At 41.3% G+C, this 15,909-nt stretch overlaps 2 protein-coding genes across 8 annotated transcripts in view; one reads left to right on the forward strand and one right to left on the reverse strand.

The window, feature by feature from the left end:
* The window catches only part of PPP2R2B (protein phosphatase 2 regulatory subunit Bbeta), a 686,797-nt gene that overhangs the window by 567,962 nt on the left and 102,926 nt on the right, over positions 1-15,909 (reverse strand). The window lies entirely within an intron of this gene.
* Positions 1,511-15,909, forward strand: part of STK32A (serine/threonine kinase 32A) — a 125,127-nt gene continuing 110,728 nt past the window's right edge. For 4 of the 5 annotated variants that reach the window (XM_059917417.1, XM_059917422.1, XM_059917420.1 and 1 more), the window contains exons 1-2: positions 1,511-1,614; positions 5,529-5,676. In XM_059917417.1, coding sequence (XP_059773400.1) covers positions 5,625-5,676 — 52 coding nt within the window. In that variant the 5' untranslated portion in view covers positions 1,511-1,614; positions 5,529-5,624. The other variant, XM_059917419.1, reaches the window with a different exon arrangement.

Genomic DNA, 15,909 nt, shown 5'->3' on the forward strand with positions numbered 1-15,909 from the left:
CTTGGTTGCCCTCTTTTGGAACTTGACCCAAATTCCATTTTAAAAGTTCATTTATATCATCCGATCCTCTCTCAAACAGGTTTTCATAAGGAGTTGGCAATATAAAGTAAGGTTCTACAGAGTTCTGCCACCAACTCATTGTGTGGCTTTTGGCAAATTCCTTCCTCAGGACCCCCATTGCTAAAGGAGAGAGTGGGCCAGTTGAAGTTCAAGGTTATTCCAACCTTGAACATTACTAGGATAGAATGTAGCCCATGGCTGAGGTAATAGAAAGAAGACGAAAGGGGCTAAGTCATAATAAAACAAGATAATTACTCTGAAATTTTGTTTGAGTAAATTATGGGGCTTTTGACTATAAGGTGACCACCAACAGCTTGAGCAATTTCAGCAGATATTTAAGATGCATTAGACACCATTGTATGAGCTAGTACTAAACAAGGTGACCAAAGCCAAGGTGGTTCTTGCACTCTTTGCAAGTTTACATCTAGATAGATCAAAAAGTGGGAGTCTGAAAAGTGCGTTTCAGCCATAGACACATTTTGTTGGACCAACATAGTTTTTAACATTTTAAAAACTTGCCAATGTTTATAAATGATGCGAGATTTCACAGAAGTTCTCGTGTCTCGCTTCTCTTTTAAAATCTGAATATTTGGCAACGCAGAGCTGGTATTTCCACATTGCAGGGAAACGCTGGACTTGAATAGAAGCTGTTCCCACATCACTCCCAGACTAGACCTACACCCTCCGGTGTCTCCCCCCTCACCCTCGCCTCACCACTGCCCACCATCTCACACCCTGACAATTTCAGTAAGAAACCTATGTGCCATTTCTCTGATGGCTTAAGTGTGTGTGACTCTAGAGTTAGAGAGAAAACAGTAAGAAGTTATTTCAATCGTGTTATTACAAAGGGGAAGTACAGGGAGCTGCCATGGGAGAGAACAAAGAAACTTCCAGTAGGATTGATGTTAAAAATGGGGGTTGGGAGCCAGAAGACCCGGGTCTAGAAAAGGTTCTCTCCATTAATTATGTTACACTGGACAAGTATTTTTCTTCTGTGTCTCAATTTCCCCGGCTCTAAAACGAGGAAATCTGCAAAACCGTAATCGTTAAATGATCCTTCATGTCGGGATCTATAAAATTCTCAACCCTCTCTTGGATCTTCGTAACACCCCTAGGAAGTATTAAAGGAAATCGTGCCTCTCCCCATCTGAGATCTGCAGGCTCCTATCCGCCACCTCCATATCCACCATCCTCGGCGGCGCTGCCCGGGTATCTTGAGTGGGAGATGGGTGAAAGGGGGTCACTTCAGGGGAACCGGGTCTCGGTCGGGGAAGTTGGGTCGCGCTCTGCGGCTCTGCGGCTCCGGATCCTGCCAATGCGCCGCAGGACCCGAGGCCAGCTCGCAGCGCCGCCCTCCCGCCTCGCCCTCCCCCTGGCGGAGCACGGCGCCCGGGACCGCCCGCCCCACTGGCCGTCTGCTCCCCGCCCCTGCCCCGACCCCGGAACCACCCCTCCCGGAGGAGCTGCGAGCTCGGCCTGCGCTCGGACCCCTCGGCAGCTGCAGGTGCCAGCCCGCCCCGCCCCGCGCTCGCGGCCGCTGGAACGCCCAGGCAGGTAGGTGCCTTTCCCTGCTTGTTCCTCGTTTCTCGGAGTTGATCTTTTAGCTCCTGCTCCCCGGGTGGAAGCACCAGTCTGAGCTTCTCGGAAGGCGTGAAGCGAGAGCCGAGATCTAGGTGAGTGATGGTCTAGATTTTTTCCTTTTAAGTAAACCTGCATACTAAGGGCACTGTTGGGAAGCTAGGAAGTTAAAACGGAAGAGAATATAAAGGCAGGCAGGCAGGATGACCCACCACAATCTGATAGGGCTGGGACCATTCCTAGCTTCTTAGCTATTTTGTACCCTACTTTGTCCCCCAGCCTCTGACTCGGGTCCAGATGCGGACAGACGTCAATAAATATTTGCTGGGTGGAGATAAGTACGGGAGGTATTTCTGCTTGTTTCTCTCATCCAGTCTCAAAACAAGCCAACACTGCCTTTGATGGTTGGCTTCATCTCCACCAGGATTTTTCCCCCCTAAACTGAAGGATTTGAACGTTTTTACACAAAGTGCCGCGGATTCACACAATGGACTGCTATGCAGCGCTTAAAAAGCAGAAATCAGAGCTGTAGAGATCAGCGTGGCTAGATCACACAAGTATAATGGTAATGATTACAGTAAGATGCAAAATATACCTACTGTATGATGTCATTTAGGTGACTTACTTGAAAAGACATGTCGTGTGTGTAAAATCGTAGAAAGTGGACTGTAAAATGTATACCAGATTCACAATTGTGGCTGTTTTGGGGAAGTATGAAAGGGGAATTAATTTGGCATGAGGATTGAGGTGGAAAAACTATTTACCTACAGTTTTAATACATAAAAATGATGAAGCAAAAGTTGATGAAATATAAACAATACTTAACTGCAAGTGGTTGTAACTTGGGTCTTTTTCAGGATATTTTCTTTCTTTCTCACATTTCTAAATTTGTCTCAGCTTAAGTAGTTCTGTTTTTCAAAGGCAAACAAAATAAATTATGTCTATGCATATGCTGTGACGATAAAACTAGACAGTTCTGTCAGAAGTTACAACTTTCTTGCATCACAACATAGGTTCTTCCTGAAGAAGACACCTCTTTACCTAGGGAGCCTTAGCTGCCTGGAGCAGCTCACCTGTTGACATCCCCCAAAAGTATAGGCCAAAGGTCAAATGTCATCTGCAGTTAATAATCTGATAAGTGGCCAGGTCAAGGTAGACTCTGGAAACTCCTTGTGTTCCTGTAAGACACATTGCTGTTTCTCTTATATTTTCTGTTTAGGATGTTCATTTCCATGGGTGGTGACTGTCTGCTTGGCATCTCAAAAAGTGGTTATGTAACACTGCAGAGTTAATATCAGGTCAGGAAAGAGGCCTATAGCTCTTCTGGGCCCTATTCAGCGGAACGGAAAAGATGTGTCTCCACTTGCCTGCCAGAAAAACGTTGATTTCTTTCTGGATCTGAGGGAAAGTTACCAATTTGGTTATCCACGAAGGGAGAAAAAGATAAAGACCATTCTAGACTGGATTGAGAGTATTAAGTGCAGTGGAGAAACCACCACCCGATAGTCCAAGCCTCCTGTTCATCCCCCAAACATACACAAAATTTGTTCCCTGTTTACATATTTTCTTCCCGCTAAAAAAAAAAAAAAAATCACTGGATCTTTGGTAAACAAAATTGTCTGCACATCAGAATGCAACTCAGAAATATGGCAAGTTGTGATAATATTCCTCTTTCTCTTTCTGACTTGACAACTTGCAAGGTCAGTGCTCGGTACATCTTGTGTTGCAGGAAGATGGGCTACTTGAGAAAAGCCTGAGGTGTGAAGAAAAATCTAAGAATGACAGGATTGGGGTGTGGTGTGAAAACTACATGTACTGAGGTTTTACGCACAAAATTAAAGAGAACATAGCCCCAGTCGGTAGGATTAACAACTGCAGCTCCTTCAGATGGATGGTCTCTTTAGGACTGAGCCTCTCTAATGTCATCTGTGGCTCAGCCCTGACACTATTTCCCACTTATTCTGGACTCTAAATGCAGTAGTGCAACACACAGGGCACCCCATTTGCTTCTCCCTAGCCCACAAGGAAACACTAAGGGCATCCCACCTGCTTCTTCCTCATCCTTTTTTCCACTGGGATTAAAAGCCCTTTGTTTTTAGCCCAGAGATACAGTTGAGTTCTTTCTATCTTCCTGATCTCCATCATCCCCTCTGAGCTTCCTCCAGACACCTGTTACCTCCTGCCCCTCTCTCCCCTCCCCCATACCATTTAATCACTTGCTTCCTAATTGCTGACTCTGTCTTTGCTCTCCATTTAATGATTCTTTTTAAAGTCCAGAAGGCACTTTGCCAGCAGTTGGCTTTCAGTATGACAAGCCACATTTCCTTAATGAGTCTGCCTTCCAAATGAAGGCTTTACTTACATTTCCCCTAATAGGAAAAGGAGCTTTTCTTCTAGATTTGCTCCGGGGCTCCTCTAGTTCTTTTTCAATAACTCATCCTTAGCCCAGGTTCACGTGGGATACTTTTTTGTCAATTCTGACTCTGATCTGTATTTCCTTCACATGCAAAAACTCCAAGAGGAAATCAACAGGTGTCAAATTTAAAAGAAAATAATACGTGATAAGGAAATACCCACTGCTAATAAAATAGCAATAGCTAATATTAATTCTTTGCAAATTATGTGCCAGGCACGGTGCTAGCTGCCTCACACAGATTGTCTCATTAACTATATGCCACGAGCTGTATTTGTCCTGTACATGAGATTTGCTCAAGCCATATAGCTAAAACGAACTTTTTTAAAATTAATTTTTATTGGAGTATAGTTGCTTTACATAAAACGAAATTTTAAATATAGTTTTATATAACATCTGGATCTTCACCCTTTTTTGGGTAAATCTGAAGACCTGGCCGCTGGGCCCATGTTTCTACTTAGCAACAATCTTTTCGATCCAAGAGCAGTGACATCTTTTAGGTGGAGCCTGGATTCACGAGGTCACCAGTGTCGCCAGCAGGCAGTAATGTCTTCCACCTGGTCCAGCTCAATTAATTGCATTTCCCTCTGGCTCTTGTAGGCATCTGAGCTTGTTATTCCTACAGAAGAGGCTGCTGTTTCTCCCATTTAAGAGATGAGAGATTAGGTCATTGAGCCAAAGCCCTTATCAGCATCAGTTTTAGAACCAGAACTCTGGATGATGCCTCTCCTTACCAGTTTCCAAGAAAGTAAAGTTATTTATGTTTAAAAACGAACAAAGCCATAAATACACAACTTTCAGGGCTTTTTAGCTCTCACATATGTCATTCAATTTGGGCTCCCTAGTGGCCTGCAATTATCAAGCACTTGTGCTGTGAAAAGACTTTATGTATTATCTCATGAAATGACATTTAATTTGTCTTTGAGGTAAGGACCGTTAATGATCTTCAAGTTCAGGGAAAGGAAAAAAAGTAATGTGTTCCATGAAACTCAGCGACTTGATGGTATGATCAAGCCCAAACTCAGAACTTGTTCCTTTGATGTTGTAGTAACTTCCAGGGTAGGAGGAAAGAGGGGTATGTCTTTTTATGACTAAAAAAATAAGTTGCTGATCACACATCAAAAAAATGTTTAAAATTAACATATTTTCTCAAAGACATGGAGAGTCACAATAAAATATTTTTTAGTTTATAGTGGTTAAATAAAGTATTGCTGACCTCATTTTAAACTTGCCTTCACACTTAGAAAAATATTTTGCTTTCCTCCTTTTTTCTAAGTCCAGGTCCACTTCTGATGAGGCCATGTAGTGGGTACTGCCAGATGCTTGATGTTCTCTGTTTTCTCTGAAATGATTATTTTCAAGAACAAAAAAATTCCACTGCAGGGGCATAGATGAGGTTAATTTTCGGCCATCGTCTATAATCAGGGTACCTAGAGTACACCATATCATAAGGACGCCATTTCTTTTTCTCTCCTAGATATCTAGCTAAGGTTTCCGGTCCTCTTTTGAGCGAAGATGAATGTTTCTGCTGGGATAATGTAACTGGAGGATCCGGGTCTGGGCAGACTTGACAATGGGAGCCAACACTTCAAGCAAACCACCGGTGTTTGATGAAAATGACGATGGTGAGAAACGTGCGATAATTGTATATAAACATAGAGTTTGCAAAATTCAAATATAAGCTCCTTGTTTCATAAGTAAACTGTCATGTAAGGCCTTTAAAAAGAAAAAAAAAAAAGGTAGAACTGCAAGGGTAACCTGAGGACCTGGTATGCTAAGAGCTGGATTTTTACCTTCCACTTTCCATGGGACCTTGGGACCTTGGACAACTTTTTTTTTTTTTTTTAATTAGAAAAGTGATGTATTAGTCTTTTTTAAAATTTTTTTAACTTTTTATTTTATATTGGAGTATAGTTGATTAACAGTGTTGTGATAGTTTCAGGTGTACAGCAAAGTGATTCAGTTATACATATACATGTAGCTATTCTTTTTCAAATTCTTTTCCCATTTAGGTTGTTATATAATATTGAGCAGAGTTCCCTGTGTTATACAGTAGGTCCTTGTTGGTTATCCATTTTAAATATAGCAGTGTGTACATGTCAATCCCACACTCCCTAACTGTCCCTTTCCCCCTGGTAACCATAAGTTCGTTCTCTACATCTATGAGTCTGTTTCTGTTTTGTAGATAAGTTCATTTGTATCATTTCTTTTTAGATTCCGCATATACGTGATATCATACAGCTTTTTTTTTTTTTTTTAATTTTGCTTGTGGCCTTTTTTCAAGTTTATTTGTTTATTTTTGCTGTATTGGGTCTTCGTTTCTGTTCGAGGGCTTTCTCTAGTTGCGGCAAGCGGGGGCCACTCTTCATCGCGGTGCGCGGGCCTCTCGCTATCGCGGCCTCTCTTGTTGCGGAGCACAGGCTCCAGACGCGCAGGCTAAGTAGCTGTGGCTCACGGGCCCAGTTGCTCCGCGGCATGTGGGATCCTCCCAGACCAGGGCTCGAACCCGTGTCCCCTGCATTGGCAGGCAGACTCTCAACCACTGCACCACCAGGGAAGCCCCATACAGCTTTCTTATTCACAACTCTACCAATGCCCTTTGTCCGAAGGGAGCTATGGGTTGACATCTGGTGGATAGAAGACCTTGAAGCAAAATGATTTATTTGTTCTCTGTGCTGCTCCCTTGACAGTCGAAGTTACCCCTATTGCTAGTTGTTATAGAAAAATTCTTATATTATCAAGTTGCATGTGAATGATAATTGATACTCATAATATTATAGAGTGGAGTCAGGCAAGCAAGTTGGTGCCTCCTGAGCTTCTGATTAGCATGTTCCAGGGTCCTAGCCAAATTCCACAATGCTAGGTCATAGGAAAAAGGATCAGTTTTATTGGAGAAAAGGGAAACTTTACAGCAGCCTTGTAGGCATATACTGTTTATAGGTTGCCTGGGAAAAAGGCGGCCCTGGGTACTAGCTAGTAAGTTATCCAGGCCCCCCAGAGGCAGCCCTCAGAGTCATTTCCAGGGAGTTCTGCTAAATGGACCACAGAGAAAAAGAACAATGAACTGAAATCCAGGAGATCTGAACACTAGTCCTATTACCAGCTACCTGTGTGCTCAAGAAGTTTATTTACCTTCAATTTCCTCATCAATCAAGTGAGAGGAGAGGGTAGTAAACTTGAAGGTCCTTTTCAACTCCAAAAGTTTATCATTTTGAGATCCTAAAGGCACTTTGCAAAAATTATGAAGCAGCATCTGAATCATCAAGGCAAGTTTGCTCAAACAGAAACTACAAATAACAGAGACATAAAGAAAATGGTAGTGTTTTTCTTTCTCACGTAACAATCTAGGCATAAGTAATTCAGGTGAGATGTGGCTGCGAAGGGTTAGGGACTCTGGCTCTGACAAGCTGGCTTCTTTCCTTCCCTTCCCAGCCCTAGAGCGTTACTGTCACCCTCATGCCTCAGGATGGCTCACCACCACATCCACATTCCAGCCAGTGGGAAGGGGAAGAGTGGGGAGACCAAGCCCACTTCTTTTAAGGATATGCTCTGCCTCTTGCTTGTCACTTTCACTCACATGCACATGCTTCATTACAAAGGAGACTGGGAAATTTAGTTAGTTATCTTGCGTGGCCATGAACCTTCTAAATACAAGGAGTTATGTTTTGTTACAAAAGAAGGGGACAATTAGCTATTTGCCACGGCTGGGGGACAAACAGAAGTCTGCTGCGATCTTAATTTTTGAGTCTTTGGTTGGACCCTTTAAAACACAAATGTCTAACCGATCAAGATGCCTTGTTGCCAGCTATTCACTATCAATTTAGAGGTGCATCATGACTACCTATACAAAATATTTTCATAGGAACCCTTAAATTATATAGTTTGAAAATGGTGTTAAGAAAACTTTTTCCCACTCATATCTGTTGCCTTGCTTTGCTTTATCAAGCTGTAAAGTCAAGGATCTAGAGGCCAGGGATGTTACTTGATTTTTCCATCTCTAAAATGGGAAGGCAAGAAGGCTTGGATTTCATTTGTTTGGTTCACTGTGCTCCCTACAGATTCAAAACTAATGTGCATGAGGCTGGTCCTCAGAGAACAGAGGAGGTAAGAGAGGCCAGCTTCGTGCTTGTTACTTGCTAGGGGTATGTGTTGTTTTAAGGTATTAGGGTAACATGATAATGAGAAAATACAGAGATGTCTAAATCTTTAATCCAGCCAGGCCTTGATCTCATGGAGTGCCCAAGAAAGCAACTGCCCCAAGGGATTATGGCAAATGTGAAATCAGGTACCACTTTATAAGTACCTTCAAGGGGCTCTGGGAAAACTAGGTTGGGGTGAAGTTAGGCTTAAGGAGCAAGCAGATCTTTCTTAACACCCTCTAGGTCACCACTTTTTGTTGTCCTGCCCCCACAGGCCAATGAGGTGAGCCTACAGCAGCACCCTTAGAGACAAGAGCTGAGCGTAACGGTATGTCTGCACTTCCCAGGGGTGAAGCTCTGAGTCCGTTCACACACACAGTTGCAAGGCAGAAGTAGAAAGGCTAATCCGCCTACTATGAGCCCATCACTCTGCTAGACGTCCCTCTGCTAGATGTGAGGAACAGAGTAGGAGACAAGATGGCCCTTCCCCTGCCCTTGTGGAGCTCGTATTCTAATGGTGGGAGGCAAACAATAAACTAGTTCACAAATACATAAACCAGATAACTTCAGATAGTGTTAAAGTGCCACCAAGGAAATGACTCTGAGTGATCTTAGGGAGAGTGACAGGGTGATGGTTAGGAGACCACCTCAGATAGGGTGTGGCCAGGGTTGGCCTTTCTGACGAGGTGACATCTGAGGTAAAGCCTAAAAAAGGTGAGGAAGCCACTCACGTAATAACAGAGGAACAGTTCAAGCACAGGAAAAAGTCCAAATAATGACAAAATCGGAAATGACCAGTTGCCTATATCTTCACATTCCGATGAGGATGAGTTTGTATATTATGAAAGGGATTTTTAAAAAATAAATTTATTTATCTATTTATGGCTGCGTTGGGTCTTCGTTGCTGCGCGCGGGCTTTCTCTAGTTGTGGTGAGCAGGGGCTACTCTTTGTCGTGGTGCGCGGGCTTCTCACTGCGGTGGCTTCTCTTGCTGTGGAGCACGGGCTCCAGGCACGTGGGCTTCAGTAGTTGTGGCACGCGGGCTCAGTAGTTGTGGCTTGCAGTCTCTAGAGTGCAGGCTCAGTAGCTGTGGCCCAGAGGCTTAGTTGCTCCGCGGCATGTGGGATCCTCCCAGACCAGGGCTCGAACCCACGTCCCTTGCATTGGCAGGCGGATTCCCAACCACTGCGCCACCAGGGAAGTCCTGAAAGGGATCGCATTTAACTGCCATATTAACTTGTTTACAAGATCACTGAGTTTTGGGGAGGAAAAGTATGAAATTCCGGTTATATACTTTTTTTTAATCAGTAAATCCTATAAAGGTGATTTGGCTCCTTTCATAGGTCTGGATTGAGCACAAGGTTAAATTTTGATTGCTGTGAGGCTTCTGACCAAGAAACAACAACAAAAAGCACTGACTAATCCAAGAACATTAATGCCTATATCATTTTTGATCTATTTTTATATAAATAATCAAATGGGGCCAGAATCTAGGGTACTTAAATGAACCAATTTAATTCTTTTTAATATATTGCTGAAAAGAATCCCAAAATGTGATGGAAAAGTATCTAATATTTCCTTCAAAGTGTTTGCTATTCCCAATATATAGACTTGAGGAGAAAATGTGTACCCATTTTCCCAAGTAATATTTCAAGATTCCTTTCTCATGGAAAAAATGTTTTGGTTCACTTGGAAGGTAATTAAGGAATAAGATGTTAGTGGATGTCCCTTGAGATAAGCTGTTCTTGCTGGAATTCATCCTGACACTTTGTGTTTCATGCTGTTCCCTCTGATACTGATCTTGAGATCATTCTGTTAGTTACTTGTGTTGATCTTTATTTAGTGAAAACAAAGTATAAGCTTTACAGCTGCTGTGGAAGAGCAGGAGGCTTAGTTAATTAATGTTAAGTGATTTTTTACAAAGTAGACCTCACATGATACTGTTGTTTTCTTTTGTGGCTTAGGGCAAACCCAAGTCCTAGTTACATTTTTTATTGTGGTATAATACATAATAAAGTGTACCATTTTAACGATTTTTAAGTGTACAGTTCAGTGGCATTGAGTATATTCACATCTGGGGACAACCATCACCACCACCATAGAACTTTTTAATCTTCCCAAACTGAAATTTTGTGCCCATTAGACAGTAACTCCCCATTCCCTCTTCCCCACAGCCTCTGACAACCACCATTCTACTCTGTCTCTACGATTTTAACTATTCTAGGTACCTTATATAAGTGGAATCATGTAATATTTGTCCTTTTGTGTCTGGTTTATTTCAGTTTTCAAGTTTTATCCATACTGTAGCATGTATCAGAATTTCATTCCTTTTTAAGGCTGAATAATAGTCTACTGTACGCAGATACCACATTTTGTTTATTCTTTCATTCATCAGTGAACATTAGGTTGTTTCTACCTTTTGACTACCATAAATAATGCTGCTGTGAACACGGGTGTACAAGTATCTGTTCAAGTCCCTGTTTTCAACTGGTACATCCTTAGAAGCAGAATTGCTGGATCATATGATAATTCGTCAATTTTTTGAGGAACCACCCAGCACACTGTCTTCCACCTAATTATGTTTTGTGTTTTAGTAGTGGGAGACCACCTGACATAACAGGCCAGGGCTCTGGTAGTGGAAACCCATACAGAGTTTCAAATCTCAGCTGTGCCACAGACTAGCAATCTGTGTATTTCTATGAGAAAAAGCAAAGGGGATATAGCCTGATCAACCATCAAACACTAGAGTCAACTTGACTAATTATAAAGTGTTCTAAAGGGATTTGAAATACAATAGAAAAAAGTCCCCAAATCTGAATAATTACTAGTGAATTAATCTGAAAAAAAAAAAAAACCCAAACCCTTCTATTGTACAAGTTCTCAAACCTCTGTAAGCTCAGTTTTTTCATATATAAAATACAAGTTAACTGGGCATACTTCACTGGGTCATTGTGAGGATAGAATAAAATTACGCAGATAAAACACTTAGCAAGGTATCTCATATAAAGTAACCACCCAATTAATGCTAGTTATAATATTATTTACCAGTGTCAGAGTCTCTGAGCGTGAACTCTTTGAAGTATTTCAACTTCTAAAAGAAACAAAATCGATTACATGCAACTGTGTAGATGCCATAGTTAATATGACCTAGTCACACTTTTATCAACAGAGCTGAATTGCCAGATGGCAGATTGTATGGATTCTGTGAAAACCTATATAAATCCTCTGAAAAGAAGCCAAATTATTAACTTCACAAAAACATAATCCCATCTGTTTTTTTCTGTGATCCCCCCTGGGATGATGGTATTTTCATTTAAGGCAAAATCAAGAACTCATTGGGCTGAAAAATGGATAAACTTACTTTTTCTGATTTAAGCCCAAAGCAGATTATTTAAGTAATCCCATTCGATCAACAGACACAGTGACAGTTGTCCCCCAGACCCAACTATCATGTGGATACTATGAGAAATAATGATACAGAAAAGCATCCTAAGTTTTCTGAAAGAAAAGAAGTACAGATGATACTTGCTTTTAATGTTTATAGCTTGTTCATTATATCTGCTTTATTTCCTCTCTCTGAATGCAGTGCTTGTTGTTTTGTTTGGGTTTTTTTTTTTTTTTTCTTTTGCTTGTTTGATTAAAAAATTAACATTTTTAAAGTCCAATCATTGAGGTTTTCAGGCTGATTTAGAGAAATTCTTTAGTACGAGAAAAAGTGGACTTGGTTATAATTCACAGTCTGGGCAACAGAAGAGGATCTTGCAATCATTATAAGTAGTATGTGTTTCCAAGCATATACAAAGAATGTAGAGGTGATAGAGTTGGTTTAGTTAAACCAAGAGACAACTTTCTTCTGGAGTGCTGTAGCTAAGAACAGTTGGCCTTAGGTTAAAATGCCTCTACAAAGGGTACATCAATGCCCTGAGTTTGCAAAGAGAGCTCAATTATTGCATTGTTCTTCAGACTTGCTGAAAACCCAATGTTCCACTTTCATTTGGCAACACTTGTCTCCTAGGATATGTGATCACTTCCAGTTTTCCTACATCTTCTTTGGTGAGGGAGGCACTGGGTCCTTCAAAAAGTTGGGCCAAATAAATTGGCCACAGATTTGCAATCCAAAAGAAATGGGAGGTTACTGAATTGATTCCAGCCATGAAGGACTCTGAGACTCTTCTTTGTTATTTTAATGTCCATGCATTGCATATTTGTACCCAGTGGGTAGGCAAATGAATTTCAGACTTTCCCCTCTCAAACTTGAGTTATGTTGTCTGATCTTATTTACTATTTTTTGTTAAAATGATTGGGAAAGTAAAATGAAAATTTCCCTAGTAAGAACTGGCTTCTTTTTGGTTTTTAATTTATTTGTTTTATTTATTTATTTTTGGCTGCGTTGGGTCTCCGTTGCTACACGCGGGCTTTATTTAGTTGCAGAGAGGGGCTACTCTTCATTGCGGTGCGCGGGCTTCTCATTGTGGTGGCCTCTCTTGTTGCAGAGCACGGGCTCTAGGCACGCGGGCTTCAGTAGTTGTGGCTCGCAGACTCTAGAACGCAGGCTCAGTTGTTGTGGCACACGGGCTTAGTTGCTCCGCAGCATGTGGGATATTCCCGGCCTAGGGCTTGAACCCGTATGCCCTGCATTGGCAGACGGATTCTTAACCACTGCGCCACCGGGGAAGCCCGAAAATCAGCTTCTTAAAACCATTATGTTATCTTGGACGGTCTAATATTTAGTTAAGGTGTTTGTCATAAATAATCTCAGATCCACTAGTTTATAGCAACAAAACACTTTTAACTTGGGAGGGCTTTAATTTCCCCTATCCCAAGGGATTGGAGGAATCTGGGAGAAACAGACTAGACGGCAAAGAAAACAGACATCAAAGACGGAGCCAGTGCTTCCGATTTGCATGTTTCCTGATACATGTTTAGGAGAATCTACTCAAACAAATTTAGGAAACTTACATCCTGCCCTTGGAGATTCACAATGCTTATTAGCATAATAAAGGCTCTGAAATGTGCAACAATATTGAAATCTCGGTACTCTGATATTTTTCAAACTTATTTCAAGATTAAATCAGTTTTGCGGAAAACCTTTTAATACCTTGTGGCAAATAATTCTCTGTGGATCTCAATTTGGGAAACAAAAGGTCATGATCAGGAACACTCTTTTTCTACTGGAAACATCATTTGTTCCCATGTATCCCCCCCTTCCTCCCCTCCCTGGCTTAATAGCTACGGTTTATGATTTGCAGAATCCCTATAGCTGAAGAGCGATTATGTTTTTCTCTAAGGTCTCCTCACCACAACTTTTTCAGGCAACACAATTCATGTTTACTCAGGTTAATGAGTAAAACACAAGGTAGCTCTGTTTAATGGTGGGCTGCTTCTACTCCAAGTGGGAATTAGATTGGGAGATAATTCACTTCTTTATTGTTCTTTAAATAAAGAACATTTTAGTTCAAAGAGTGTCTTATGAACAAATTATGGTGATGTATTTGCCAATTATTAAACACTCATGCTATACTAACTTTTTATCCTATCCAAAGCTATAGACATTTTTTTTCATTTTCATCTTGAAACTAACCTAGGTTAAAAAACGAAATCTGTAAGCTGGCTTCAATATTCAGCAGCTACTTCAATGAGAATGGGAGTGAAGGCCTTCAGAGAATCTGACTTCTGCTATATGGCCTTGCCAGTGTAAACTTAATTACAGTGACCAGCGTTACCCATCACTTTACCAATTTAGGTCCTATGAATTATATGAGGATTTCAACTATGCATTGCTATGGGATCATTTGTGGAAATTTTATTTGGAGACACACATACACAATGCCAATGATGGAATTATATTCCTGTTAAAATAGGACACTGAGCACAATTTATATGGTTGAAAGGACTGAGAAACCTATGGGTATAGATTTTGAATTCAAAAGACTGGCAGAAGCTTTATTTTTTTTTTTCTCCTGAACTATTTCTTCTTTCCTTCCTGGAGGCATACTTACAGTACAATAAGTAATATTAACCTTGTTTTACACTTGATTAACCTATGTTTTTTGTTATTTCTGAGAACAGTTGAATGTAGGGGTTGGCATGCTTTTTCTGTGATGGGCCAGATAGTAAATATTTTATGTTCTGCTGTTCAGACAGTCTCTGTCACAACGACTCAACTCTGCTGCTGCGGCATGAAGGCAGCCAGAGATAATGTGGAAACTAACGAACATGGCTCTATTCCACTAACACTTTATTTGTGGACACTGAAATTTGAATTTCACATCATTTTCACTTGTCACAAAATATTTTTATTTTACAAGCATTTAGAAATATGAAAGCCATAACTAGCTTATGAGCCATATAAAAATAGATGGTGGGTTGGATCTGGCCCGTGCGCCATACTGTACTAACCTTTGCTCTAAAGCATCCTGCAGACATTTATTTACATGTGCCAGGGGTTCGTCTGATATCCATTCATAACCCTCTAGCTGTAACTGAGGGACTGGGCAAGGAGACTGACATCTGTTCTCTATAGATGCTTAACAAAGGCAGTCTTCACCAACTCTCTTTTGGTTCATTAGTCTGAGTCAGTGGAAGTACGTGGACTGAGAAATCTACTGTTTTAGAGAATAAAATATATTATTTTTGTGATATGTATTATTTGGTAACCCCATAGACTGGATTCAGTTAAATGGGTACAACCTAGAATTCATTTGAAATATCATTAGATAGAGTTTATTTCCTACTGGGGCATTTATTTAGTCAACTGAGAGGCATCCAACAGTTGGGGGTATTGATCCCCCATCCTGCCCCACTGTTCTACTTCCTGATTTGTTCTAAAGAAATAGCCAGTGTAATTCTGACTTCTGAGCAAATTCATGAACTCGGGTCCAGGCAGCAGAAAAAGAAGCTGTTGGTGCCCACTGCTTGGTCTTGGCACCAGTAATGGGTGTCGGTAAAGCCGAGACTCCCTGGGGCACCGCGTTTCCTAAAAGGGAATTGCTGACTGTGCAAGCAGATGCCTCAACTGGCCTTGGAAGCTCCTTCCCTGGAGAAGTTTCAAATATATCCTTAAACGCCCTGCCAAGCTCCACATGTATTAGCAGCAACGATTTGCTGCCAACCATTCGGTTTGATAAAGGGCTAGTGAGCAAGCTAAGTAATTTCTTAATCAGTGAATCACCAGTGAAATGTTCTAGAGTGGACCTTCAACCTTAACTAGCATCATGGTGTCAGAGTTACAGCTTAAATCAGTAGCTTCCAGATACCCTCTGTGGACAAATGTAACATTTTTCTTAGTTTGTGGAGAAAGGTGAAAAACAAGGGCAATGTAGTTTCTCATAAAGCTAACTCTATTAAAACTTTTAATTTTTTTTTAACATCTTTATTGGAGTATAATTGCGTTACAGTGGTGTGTTAGTTTCTGCGGTATAACAAAGTGAATCAGCTATACATATACATATATCCCCATATCTCCATTCTCTTGCGTCTCCCTCCCACCCTCCCTATTCCACCCCTCTAGGTGGTCACAAAGCACCGAGCTGACCTCGCTGTGCTATGCAGCTGCTTCCCACTAGCTATCTATTTTACATTTGGTAGTGTATATATGTCCATGCCACTCTCTCACTTCGTCCCAGCTTACCCTTCCCCCTCCCAGTGTCCTCAAGTCCATTCTCTATGTCTGCATCTTTATTCCTGTCCTGCCCCTAGGTTCTTCATAACTTTTTTTTTT

Source organism: Balaenoptera ricei, chromosome 3 (assembly GCF_028023285.1).
Source record: "Balaenoptera ricei isolate mBalRic1 chromosome 3, mBalRic1.hap2, whole genome shotgun sequence".
Classification (NCBI taxonomy): Eukaryota; Metazoa; Chordata; class Mammalia; order Artiodactyla; family Balaenopteridae; genus Balaenoptera; species Balaenoptera ricei.